The sequence below is a fragment of the Orycteropus afer genome, unplaced genomic scaffold (genome assembly GCF_000298275.1).
Source record: "Orycteropus afer afer isolate SDZICR_OR568_19922 unplaced genomic scaffold, OryAfe1.0 scaffold00245, whole genome shotgun sequence".
Taxonomy (NCBI): Eukaryota; Metazoa; Chordata; class Mammalia; order Tubulidentata; family Orycteropodidae; genus Orycteropus; species Orycteropus afer.
The window spans coordinates 4,941,677-4,952,641 of record NW_006921832.1 but is presented as its reverse complement, the minus strand read 5'-3'; the positions used below and the strand labels follow the sequence as shown (position 1 = coordinate 4,952,641).

Genomic DNA, 10,965 nt, shown 5'->3' with positions numbered 1-10,965 from the left:
AATGTGTTCTGGGTCTGTATCCTGCTCCCTTGTTTCTACCACTTTATCCTGCTTCTTTGTGTGGACTGTGATGGTCTGTTGTTTCCGAGGCATCGTGGTATTGTATTAAGATCTCTGTTAATTGGTTGTGAATGAGCAGCCAATGGTGATTCAGGCTCTTCTTGGTGGTTTTTCATCATTGGCCCGTTGGTGGAGAAAGAGGTGCTGGTTCTTACTCAGTAAGTGAAGTTGCAGGAGGTGTGGGTGTTCTTGTATCTTCTGAGGACTGTTGCTGTCTCACTGTCAGTTAGGCAAAAATTACAATTGAATAGCCATCAAAAAACCTAAAAACACATGGACAAGAAATACACCCTGAAATCACACAGGACCAGTAACCTAGAAAAAGAAAAACAGGGGAAAAGAAGAAGAAAAGAGATAAATCTGCAGTATCTGGGGATAGGTCACTGAGAGTAAAAAGGTGGAGAAGGAGAATAATGAATAAAGAAAACAAAGAAACAAACGAACAATACAAAAGAAAATAAAACCAAAAACAGAACAAAACAAAAAAACAAACAAACAAGGGATGGGGTTAGCCACGAGAGAAGGAAAAAAAAAAAGGAAGGGGTATACTAGGAGCTTTTCAGTCGTGCAGTACACTTCTGGAGAGTTGTTGGGGTTACTGGAAAACAGAACCTCTTCTTTAGTCCCTGGAATCTGGTAGAGCGATGTCTCTTTAGATTGTCACTAGCTGCTGGTTACGTGTTGATTTGTTTTGTCTTGGTTTTATGGTTTAATATTTTGAAAAGGTGAAGCTGGTGCGTTTTATTTTATTACTGATTCAAGTGTGTTGGGTCGCTCTGCTGTCTTTTTTTGTGGTGGTAGAATCACTGTGTGTAATGTGGATATGTGTTTCTATTTGTCGTAAAGAGGGTTTAGAGTTCAAAGCGGGAGGTTTTGTGGTATTTGGCTTAATATGTTTTCTTCTATTGAGTGAGTGAAGATATTGGCGGAGAAGGTGGGAGCGGAAGAAGGAAAGCTTGGTGTTGCTGGGGTCAGTTTCTAGGGCTTTGAGCAGGCTATTTTTAATGACGTATTTATTTGCAGGACTGCAGCTCAACCCTAGGAAAGATTCTTATTGTTAGAGCGTCGCAAATTTCCACCAGTTTCAGGCACACTCAAAGATCTCGCCTCTGTGGCCCTACAGCGCCAAAAAATGGCTCCAAGGCAAAAATTCCAGGAGTGCGGTTTCTTCCCTCTCCCTGTTCTGTCTGCCTGCAGTGCTGACGTAATCCTGCCGGACCGCTAATGGCCTGTTCTGGAGTTTGTCTGTGATACTGCCCAGCTGCGGTGCCAAAGATGCATGCAGTTTTAGCTGTGTTAGGGTAGGGGGAGTACCTGCTAGTGACCTGCTGTCCCGATCTCTGTGACAAAGAAAAGCATGATGTCTCCCAGTCTGACCTCAGTCCACTCTGTGATCCGCTGGAAGGGGAGGGAGCTACCCTTCCTGTGGCAACATTAAGTTTTCCTCCGAATGTCAGCGGAGGTGTCCGTGCCCACTGCCAGCACCCAGAAGATCCAAATTACCTTCAAAAAATCAAGATCAGCTGCTGGAGGCAGGTCTCTGCAACCACCCACTGGAATATTAGAGTGGTTGCTGGTAAGCTGTTATAAGGCATTGTCCCTCTTGGCTCAGGGATCTCAGGAGGGCACCCTGGCCTGGCACACAGTGACTGCTCCAGAAGCGTTTCCAATGCCTCTCTCAGGTGTCCGTCCATCCTCCTCCAGTAGCTCTTTCCTAAATAATCTCCCTGTGCCTTTACTCTAATTCTCCTCTTCCGTGTTTGATTCACTCTCATTCTGTGAGCTGTTCAGAGCACTGAAATTCCTCATTCCAACTGTTGTGGCTAGTTTTCCAAGACCTTAGATGCCAGAGGGATAAAGTGTGCTGGTCACTGGCGCGACTTCATTTTGAATGTTCAACTCTTAGTATTGTTATTCTTGAACATAAATACTGATACATACATGGGTGAATGAATGGTTGTTGTTGTTGTTATGTGCTGTCGAGTCGGCCCCGACTCATAGCGACCCCTCCTTGGGTTTCCGAGGCAGTATCACTACGGAAGTAGGATTGCCCAGTCTTCCTTCCGAGGGGTGGCTGGTGGGTTTGAACCGCCAGCCTTCTGGTTAGCAGTCAAGTGCTTTAGCCACTATGCTACCAGAGCTCCTGGTATACATATAGTATATGGTATACATATAGATATATTTTAAATAAAATGTGGTTTTTTACATGTGGTTTTACATTTTTTGTTTGTTATATTTTGCTTTTAATATTTCTTGGATATAAATAATTACACTGTGTAAGGGCAAATGCAGACTGTTGCAAAAGTGCTCTGGCATGGGATTCATGATTTTTATACTCTCTAATCTTGCTACTAATCATTAATTTGGAGCATTGATGTAGTTACATGTTTGTTGGGCTTTGCCATGAGCCAACTAACAACTTACCTATACTGAAGAATTATTAAAAGTCTTTATTTATTAGAATGTACATAAATGATGTGCTAATTTCTTGTTAAGTTTAAGAACATGTGCATATAAGAAAATAACGCCCTCATTATATTATAAGGAGCTCTGGAAGTGTAGTGCCTAAGGCACTTGACTTCTCATCAGAAGGCTGGTGCAAACTCCTTAGCCACTTTTCGGAAGGAAGGTTGGGCAATCTACTTCCATAGTGATACTGTCTCGGAAACCCAAGGAGGGGTCACTATGAGTTGGGTCTGACTTGACAGCACACAAAAACAACAAGAAGACCTTATATAAGGATTGGCTAATAAATACTTTATAGGGGTATCAGAGACTTTGGTTCTATTTAATGACCTTTCTGTCACTAAAGCATTAGGTAAGTGTGGAAAAAATTTTTTTTCCCAAAATTAAAAATGTTTTTGGTGTTTATATAAGTCTACATATGTATCAACTCACTGAGAAGTAATTTTTAAGTTTTACAGTTTAGAACTTAGTGTTACTGAAGTGTTATACCACAGGATGGGCCAGATCCCTTAGACTATCCTGTATTGTGTATTTACAACATGTGTGTAGCTTCATCTCCACGTGTAGTCTTAACTCAAAGTCTTCTTTCTTTCTGGTACCACTGTTTGATTCTTTTTTACACAAGTTTGGTCAAGTCTGTTAACTAGGCCTTAAATTTCATTTGTAAAATGAAATAGTTGGACTGAAGTTGATTGGTTTAAATAGTATGACTTTTTAAAAAACTATTGTTTTTGATGGAGGACACCATTATAAATCTATTAATGTTTTAAAGAAATAATATTTATTAATAAGTTTTATAGCTAAGTTTCAAGAGTAATGTTTCAAAAATTTGAAGCAATTCTATTTTCTTCTCTCCCAAGCTCCTAAAAGACGACGGCCTGCACGTTCAATATTTGACGGTTTCCGGGATTTTCAAACTGAAACTAGTAGGTATCTATGACCACTTTACTACTACCTTTGTCACTTATCTCTTCTAGGTAATTCATGTGTAGCGTAATCATAATAAGTATGGTAATGCTTTCCTGAGGACTTTCGTAATTAAAGAGTGATTACAGGTTCTAAGACTGTTGTTGTTAAGTGCTGTTGAGTTGGACCCTACTCAAAGCAACCCCTCCTTGGGTTTCTGAGGCGATATCACTGTGGAAGTAGATTGCCCAACCATCCTTCCAAGGAGTGGCTGGTGGGTTTGAACCACCAGCCTTCCTGGTTAGCAGTCAAGTGCCTTAGGCACTATGCTACCAGAGCTCCTGGTTCTAAGACTAGACCTTTTTTATTTTCCATTTGCAGGCTTTAATGTGAGCTTAAAGGTAATTAAAAAACTTCTGTAGCCAGTAACAACAACTCTCTCTCTCAAGACAAAATAAAGCCATGGGGAGTGGAGGGTAGCACCCATATATCCCCCTATAGGTCACGATCTTGCTTTGCTTTATGTATTTTGAAAATAGTGGACCCAGTTATTTTGAGGATTCACCTTATTTAAAAAGTGGAAGTATTAATTCAATCATTTTATGATTGTTGTTAACTCCCCCTTGAGCGTAATTGTTCCATGCTCTACCTATTTGGTTATAAGAGGTGGTGGAGATGATATGTGAAAGCTGGAGCCCTTAAATGCTGAGAATAATAAACTGATTTCTTTCAGGATTCTGTTATATTATCAGTGGAAGAAATGACCATAATGAAAGTGGTTATTGTAGAGTATTGAAAAATAGAAGAAAATTGTATACCACCTAAAGCAGCCACTATTAACATTTTGGCTAAATATTATCCCAAGTTCTTTGGAATAGATTTTCTCTTTCTGTGGAATGAGTTAGAATGAGAATTTTGGCCTTACACTTTTTGAGGACACATAGTGATTTGGCAATGGAATTCTAAAGAAAGAACAATTGAATTTAGAGACTATATGAGAGGCTCTTGGACCATGCTTGATTTTGTAGTTGATTTCTAATGAGCATATTGAGGCACAAATAGGTCTTAGAATTTTTGAGGGAGAGTTGGCTTGGAACCTAAAAGTGAGCGGATCACCTAGGTGCCCTTCCAGTAGAGGGTGACGCAGTAGTCATCATCCACCAATGCCAGAATCTTTAAAAATTAGGAGTATAACTAGAAACAAGTAGCTCTGGTTCAGGGCCTAAGGCATTTGACTGCTAACCAGAAGGTTGGCAGTTCAAATCCTTCAGCCACTTCACAGAAGGAGGAGTAGGCAGTCTATTTCTGTAAGCATTTACCGACTCAGAAACCCAGTGGGATTTTCTGAGTTGGCATCAACTCAAAGGCAATGGGTTTTGGGTTTTTTTTTCCTTAACTAGAAACATCAGAAAAAGAATTAGGATCCTTTCAAAACTAGATATAAGAAAATGAAAATTTTCTTCTGTGATAAAATTAATTTTGAATATTTTAAGGAAATGATTTAGATAGGTTGACTCTATTTTAAATTAATTTAGATTTCTTTGTTATTCTTGACTTTGGATATAAAAAAACAAGTTTTAGGATTCCCCCCACCCCTTTTGTTTTCAGTGTCAGCATTAGATCTTTGTAGTAATTGTTTTAATTGGTAATAAGAATTTATTATTGTGAGATCTGTGACAGTATTTTATTGTATGGATAACTGAACCTTTTTCATCTTCCTGTGTTACAGTTCGGCAAGAGCAAGAGTTAAGAAATGGAGGAGCAATAGATAAGAAACTAACTACCCTTGCAGATCTCTTCAGGCCACCCATTGACTTGATGCATAAAGGCAGCTTTGAAACAGTAAGTTGTTGAAAATTCTAAGCCTTAAGTACAGAATCCTTCTGTATTTTTAATGCTGTTTTCTTTTTTAAGAGCAAAAAAAACTATCTGCAGGTAGGGACTTGGCATTTTAAGTATTACTAAATGATATACCTAAAATTGATATATAACAGCAATAGATGAAATTGCTTTCATATACTAAAAAGAGTTGGATGAAACCCTTTTATTAGTCTTGTGTGGTATCATTTTAGAATCCTTGTTAGTTTGATAAATTCCCCCCCCCCACCCCAAGTTTATGTCTCTTTAATTAGTATGGAGACAGTATCTGTGAATTGTTTTTAGGTATCTTTTGCCCATACTTTTATGGGGATCCTAGTGCGTTTTAAAAGAATATCTCTCGTTGCAGAAATATTCTCTCTCATAGTTCTTTTGGGTTTAATCTTGGCTATAGCCTAAGAAAAATCTTCCCAGACTAGGTTTATTTGATTTTATGCTACATTATAATCTTAATGATGGCATGAGGAACATAATTCTTTTCATGTTGATAATCTTTGGGACCCAGTCTCTGGTACTTAATAGGAACATGATACTTGTTCAATCAGTTAGTTTAAGATTTTAAATATTCTTCAGTTGAGGTGTTCAAACAGCATGTTTTAGGGCATTGAATAGTATGCTAATGATCCTTTGAATCAGATAACATTTCCATAAATATAAATCACTTCAATTTCATGTAAGTCTTATCTGTTAGGATAAACTAGATCTAGGAATAACTGAAAATTATATATGCCAGCTACATATTTGAGAATGAATTATGATCATGTTTTTAAGAATTGTCTTTTAACCTATTCTTATACTAGTGTAAATGAAGTATTTAGAATAAGAAACTTAACTGCAAGCTTGTTTTTCAGTTTCAGTTTTCTAAATTGTAAAACCTCAATGTGTTTGTCAGCATGTAACAGAAAACCCAATTGATAGTGATTTGATCAAACGAGTTTTTTTTTTTTTTTTCTCTCATGTAATAAGTCTGGAGTTTCTTGTTTTTGTTTTTGTATGACTGGGTCCTGTCATTTCACAGATGAAGAGTTAGAGGAACTAGGAGGCATAGTAACCTAGTCCATATTCACTAGTGACTAACACTGTCCTATCCAACTTCTGAGGACAATGCACTGATTTCAGGTTCTGCTTCCAGAACTCTTGAAGTTACTTTTAACATCTCATTGTGCCTTTGAAGTTGAGGGATTTGTTGATGTTCATGTTATCAGCGAAAAGATGTCAGGTTAGCTGTCTCCTCAGTTTTCTTCTTTCCTTCCTGGTCTTAACATAACAGCTTCAGTTCCACGCATCTTATCTGCCTATCCTTTCTATTATCTTGGTGATAATACAGCCATCAGGAGAGAATAGCAGAAAAATGAAAGACAAGAAGGATCTGAATCTGTTACAACATGTTTTCCAATTTCATTAGCCTTCTGAGTTGCCCTGGGACTTACTGCAGTAACTCGGGGCTTAATTTAATTTAGTTACTTTGGGCTCAGAAAAAGTAGTTCCTCTGTTTGTTTATTAAGGGAAATTTTGAATCTGTTTTGATACTGTTCTCTGAGGTAGTTCATTTTAAGTTATATACCTGTTTTTTCCCCTGTGACATGGATTGTTTGCATGCAATAAAATACTCATTTTTCTCCCTGATAATATTAAACTTTACAATCTACAAGTCTTTAAATTATACCATTTAATTGTGATGAGTCATTTAATTATATTTAAAGCTAAGCCCATTAATTTTATAAAAATTAGGAAGGCAATATGCAAAACAAGGCACTGAATATAGAGAAATGAAGATTAAAATCAGAGGAGTATCTGCTGGCTGATCATACAGAGCCCAGAGATTTGTTCACCATATTAGATGTAGATCTGAGTTATATTTTTATAGGGTTAAAGACTAGATTTTCTTAGTGTATGTAGCATGATCATATTCAGGGGGACTTCATGCTAACCAGATGAGAGACTGATTACTCAGTTGTTCATCCAATAAATATTTATTAAGTACTTTCTTGTTCTAGGGTGCTGGCCTTGGTGTTAACAGGTGCTAGTCTTGTTCTTAGTGATGGAGTTCTTATTTGTTGGGATAATGATTTGACTGCATGTGATAGATACCACATTTTAAAACAACAACAAACAGTAACTTATACAAGATAGAAATCTAGGCTATTAGGATGGTTCTGCTCTATAAAGTTATTAAGGGTACAGTTTTTCCTATTTTATTCTGCCATCCCTAAATCTTGCTTGCTCTTATCCACATGATTCAAGATGGCTTACTGCCACGTTTTCTTCCCAGCCAGCATGGAGGAGGTAAGAGCCTGAGAAGGGTACACCTTCTCCCTTTAAAGGCACAACTTAGAAGTTTTCCACATTACTTTTGCCATTAACCAGAACTTGGCAATGTGGCCACCCTTTAAATGCAAGAGACACTGGAATATAAAATTGGAAGTTGTGTTACTGACAGGGAGAAGAGGAGAATCAGTTTTTGTTAACAACTATAAGCAGTTTCTGCAAGAGGGATATAATGGTAAACAAATTTATACAAAGTCCTTGCCATCACAGTATATAATCTAGTAGGAGAAACAAATTGTGTACAAAAACAACAAATACAGATATATAAATTTCAGATTATAGTAGGATAAAAAAAAGGAGAGAGGGGACTCAGTTTGGGACCATTAAGGTATAGACAAATTGAAAGCAAGGTTGATTTTATGGATTTGTTACATGTTTATAACTGTGAGGAAAGAAGACTTATGTAGGAGGATCAGGGAAGATTCTTGATAGTATGAGGTTTGAGTAGAAAACTGAAGTGAAGGAATGTAAACCATGGGACAATCCAAGGAAAGAGCAGATATGTTGGAAAAAGCTTACTATATTTCTGGTACAGCTGAGAACACCAGTGTGGCTTGGGCTGAGTGAGCAAGGCACTTAGTTCAAGTGGTCTGACCTGGACAAGAGGACATTTTTAGGTTTTCTTCTTTCTACTGTCCTGTATTTGTGGACACAGGGACTTAATATAAATGCAAGTAAAAATATTCTAGCTAAAAGTGGAGCCTATTCAATAATAAATAATGATGTCATTTCTAAATAAACTTTATAGCTTATTTTTAGTTTTATTCAAATTAAAGAAGTTATAGAAAAATTAGCAAACAGGAAAGGAAAAATAATAAAATCATAATTTTCCCTTCAATAAAAAAGTACCATGCATATTTTAACATATTTCCTTTTTGACATTATTCTATGCATGTATGTTTATTGGACATAATATTTTCCCTCTATATCTGCCTAGGACTGGGAGAGAGATTGATTAGTCTCCCACTATTTCCTCTGGTGGAAAAGCAGCGGCAGATGGCTTTTTGGAGGGTTGGAGCTGGTAAGGAAGGCCAGGAAGCGGCAGCAGGTGGCTTTTTGGAGGGCCAGACCTGGTAGGGAAGGTTGGGAAGTGGGAATGGAGCAGTTTGGAACAGCTAAGGGAGACGGACTCGTCGGTCACTTTGTTGTCCTTTGGTGGCTTGTGTGTTGCTGTGAGGCTGGAGGGTGTGCCACTAGTGTTTCAGGTGCCAACAGGGTTAGCCATGGTGGACAGGTTTAAGTGGTGCTTCCAGCCTAAGACAGACTTAGAAGGAGGAGGCCATTTACTTTTCAAAGAATTGGCCAGTGAAAACCTTAAGAATAGAGGTGAAATACTACCTGATACATTACTGAAAAATAGCCCTGAAACATTGTCTGATATAGTGCCAGAGGATGAGCCCCTCAGGTTGGAAGGCACTCAGAATATAACTAGGAAAGAGCTGCCTCCTCAGAATAGAGCCAAACTCGATGATGTGGATGGAGTAAAGCTTTCAGGACCTCCTTTGCGGATGTGGCACAACTCAAGAAAAAACAGCTGCAAATACCCGTTAATAATTGGAACATGGAATGTACAAAGTATGAATCTAGGAAAATTGGAAGTTGTCAAAAATGAAATGGAATGCGTAAAGATTGATATCATCCTAGGCATTAGTGAGCTGAAATGGACTGGTTTTGGCCATTTTGAATCAGACAACCATATGATCTACTATGCTGGGAATGACAAATTGAAGAGGAATGGTGTGTCATTCATCATCACAAAGAATGTTTCAAGGTCTATCCTGAAGTACAATCCTGTCAGTGACAAGATAATATCCATATGCCTACAAGGAAGACCAGTTAATATTACTGCTATTCAAATTTATGCACCAACCACCAAAGCCAAAGATGAGGAAATTGAAGAATTTTACCAACTTCTGCAGTCTGGATTGACTGAGCATGCAATCAAGATATGATAATTATCACTGGTGATTGGAATGCAAAAGTTGGAAACAAGGAAGAATCACTAGTAGTTGGAAAATATGGTCTTGGTGATAGAAATGACGCTGGAGATCGCATGATAGAATTGTGAAGACCAGTGACTTACTCATTGCAAATACCTTTTTTCAACAACACAAACAGCAGCTATACATATGGACTTTGCCAGATATAGTACACAGGAATCAGATTGACTACATCTGTGGCAAGAGGTGATGGAGAGAAGCTTAATATCTTCAGCCAAAACAAGGCCAGGAGCTGATTGTGGAACAGACCATCAACTGCTCTTATGCAAGTTCATGTTGAAACTGAAAACAATTAAAACTCCATGAGGACCAAAATGTGACCTTGATTTTATCCCTCCTGAATTTGGAGACCATATAAAGAATAGATTTGATGCATTGAACACCAGTGACCAAAAGCCAGAATAATTATGGGATTATATCAAGAACATCATTCATGAAGAAAGCAAAAGGTCATTAAAAAGACAGGAAGGGAAGAAAAGACAAAAGTGGATGTCAGAGGAGACTCTGAAACTTGCCCTACAACGGAGAATAGCTAAAGCAAATGGGAGAACATCAGGATAAAAGAGGTAAACAGAAGATTTCAAAGAGCAGCTCAAGAAGACAAAGTCAGTTATAATGAAATGTGCGTAGAGTTGAAGTTAGAAAACCAAAAGAGAAGAACATACTTAGCATTTCTCAAGCTGAAAGAATTGAGGAAAAAAATTAAGCCTCAAATTGCAATAAAGATTCCATGGGCAATATGTTAACTGATGGCAGGAAACATCAAAAGAAGATGGGTGGAATACACAGAGTCACTATACCACAAAGAATTGGTAGATGATCATCCATTATGGGAGGTGGCATGTGATCAAGAACCAGTGGTATTGAGGGAAGAAGTCAAAGGTGCACTGAAGGAATTGGCAAAAAACAAGGCTCCAGGAGTTGACGGAATACCCATTGAGATGTTTCGCAAATGGATGCCCTGCTGTAGGCACTCACTCACCTATGCCAAGAGATTTGGAAGACAGCTAGCTGGCCAGCTGACTGGAAGTGATCCATATTTGTACTCATTCCAAAGAAAGGTGATCCCACAGAATGTGGAAATTATTGAAAAATATCATTGCTATCACATGCAAATAAAATCTTACTGAAGATAATTGAAAAATGGTTGCAGCAGTGTATTGACAGAGAACTTCCAGAAATGCAAGCTGGATTCAGAAGGGGATGTGGAGCAAGGGATATCATAGCTGATGTCAGATGGATCTTGGCTCAAAGTAGAGAATACCAGAAAGATGTTTACTTTTGTTTTATTGACTATGCAAAGGCATTCCATTGTATGAATCATAAA

The 10,965-nt window shown here is 38.0% G+C and overlaps 1 protein-coding gene across 1 annotated transcript in view; it reads left to right on the top strand.

Annotated features, from left to right (window-relative positions):
* The window catches only part of UBXN7 (UBX domain protein 7), a 123,702-nt gene that overhangs the window by 83,920 nt on the left and 28,817 nt on the right, over positions 1 to 10,965 (top strand). The window contains exons 4-5 of the mRNA XM_007949410.1: positions 3,387 to 3,452; positions 5,162 to 5,274. Coding sequence (XP_007947601.1) covers positions 3,387 to 3,452; positions 5,162 to 5,274 — 179 coding nt within the window. The remainder of the gene's footprint in view (positions 1 to 3,386; positions 3,453 to 5,161; positions 5,275 to 10,965) is intronic.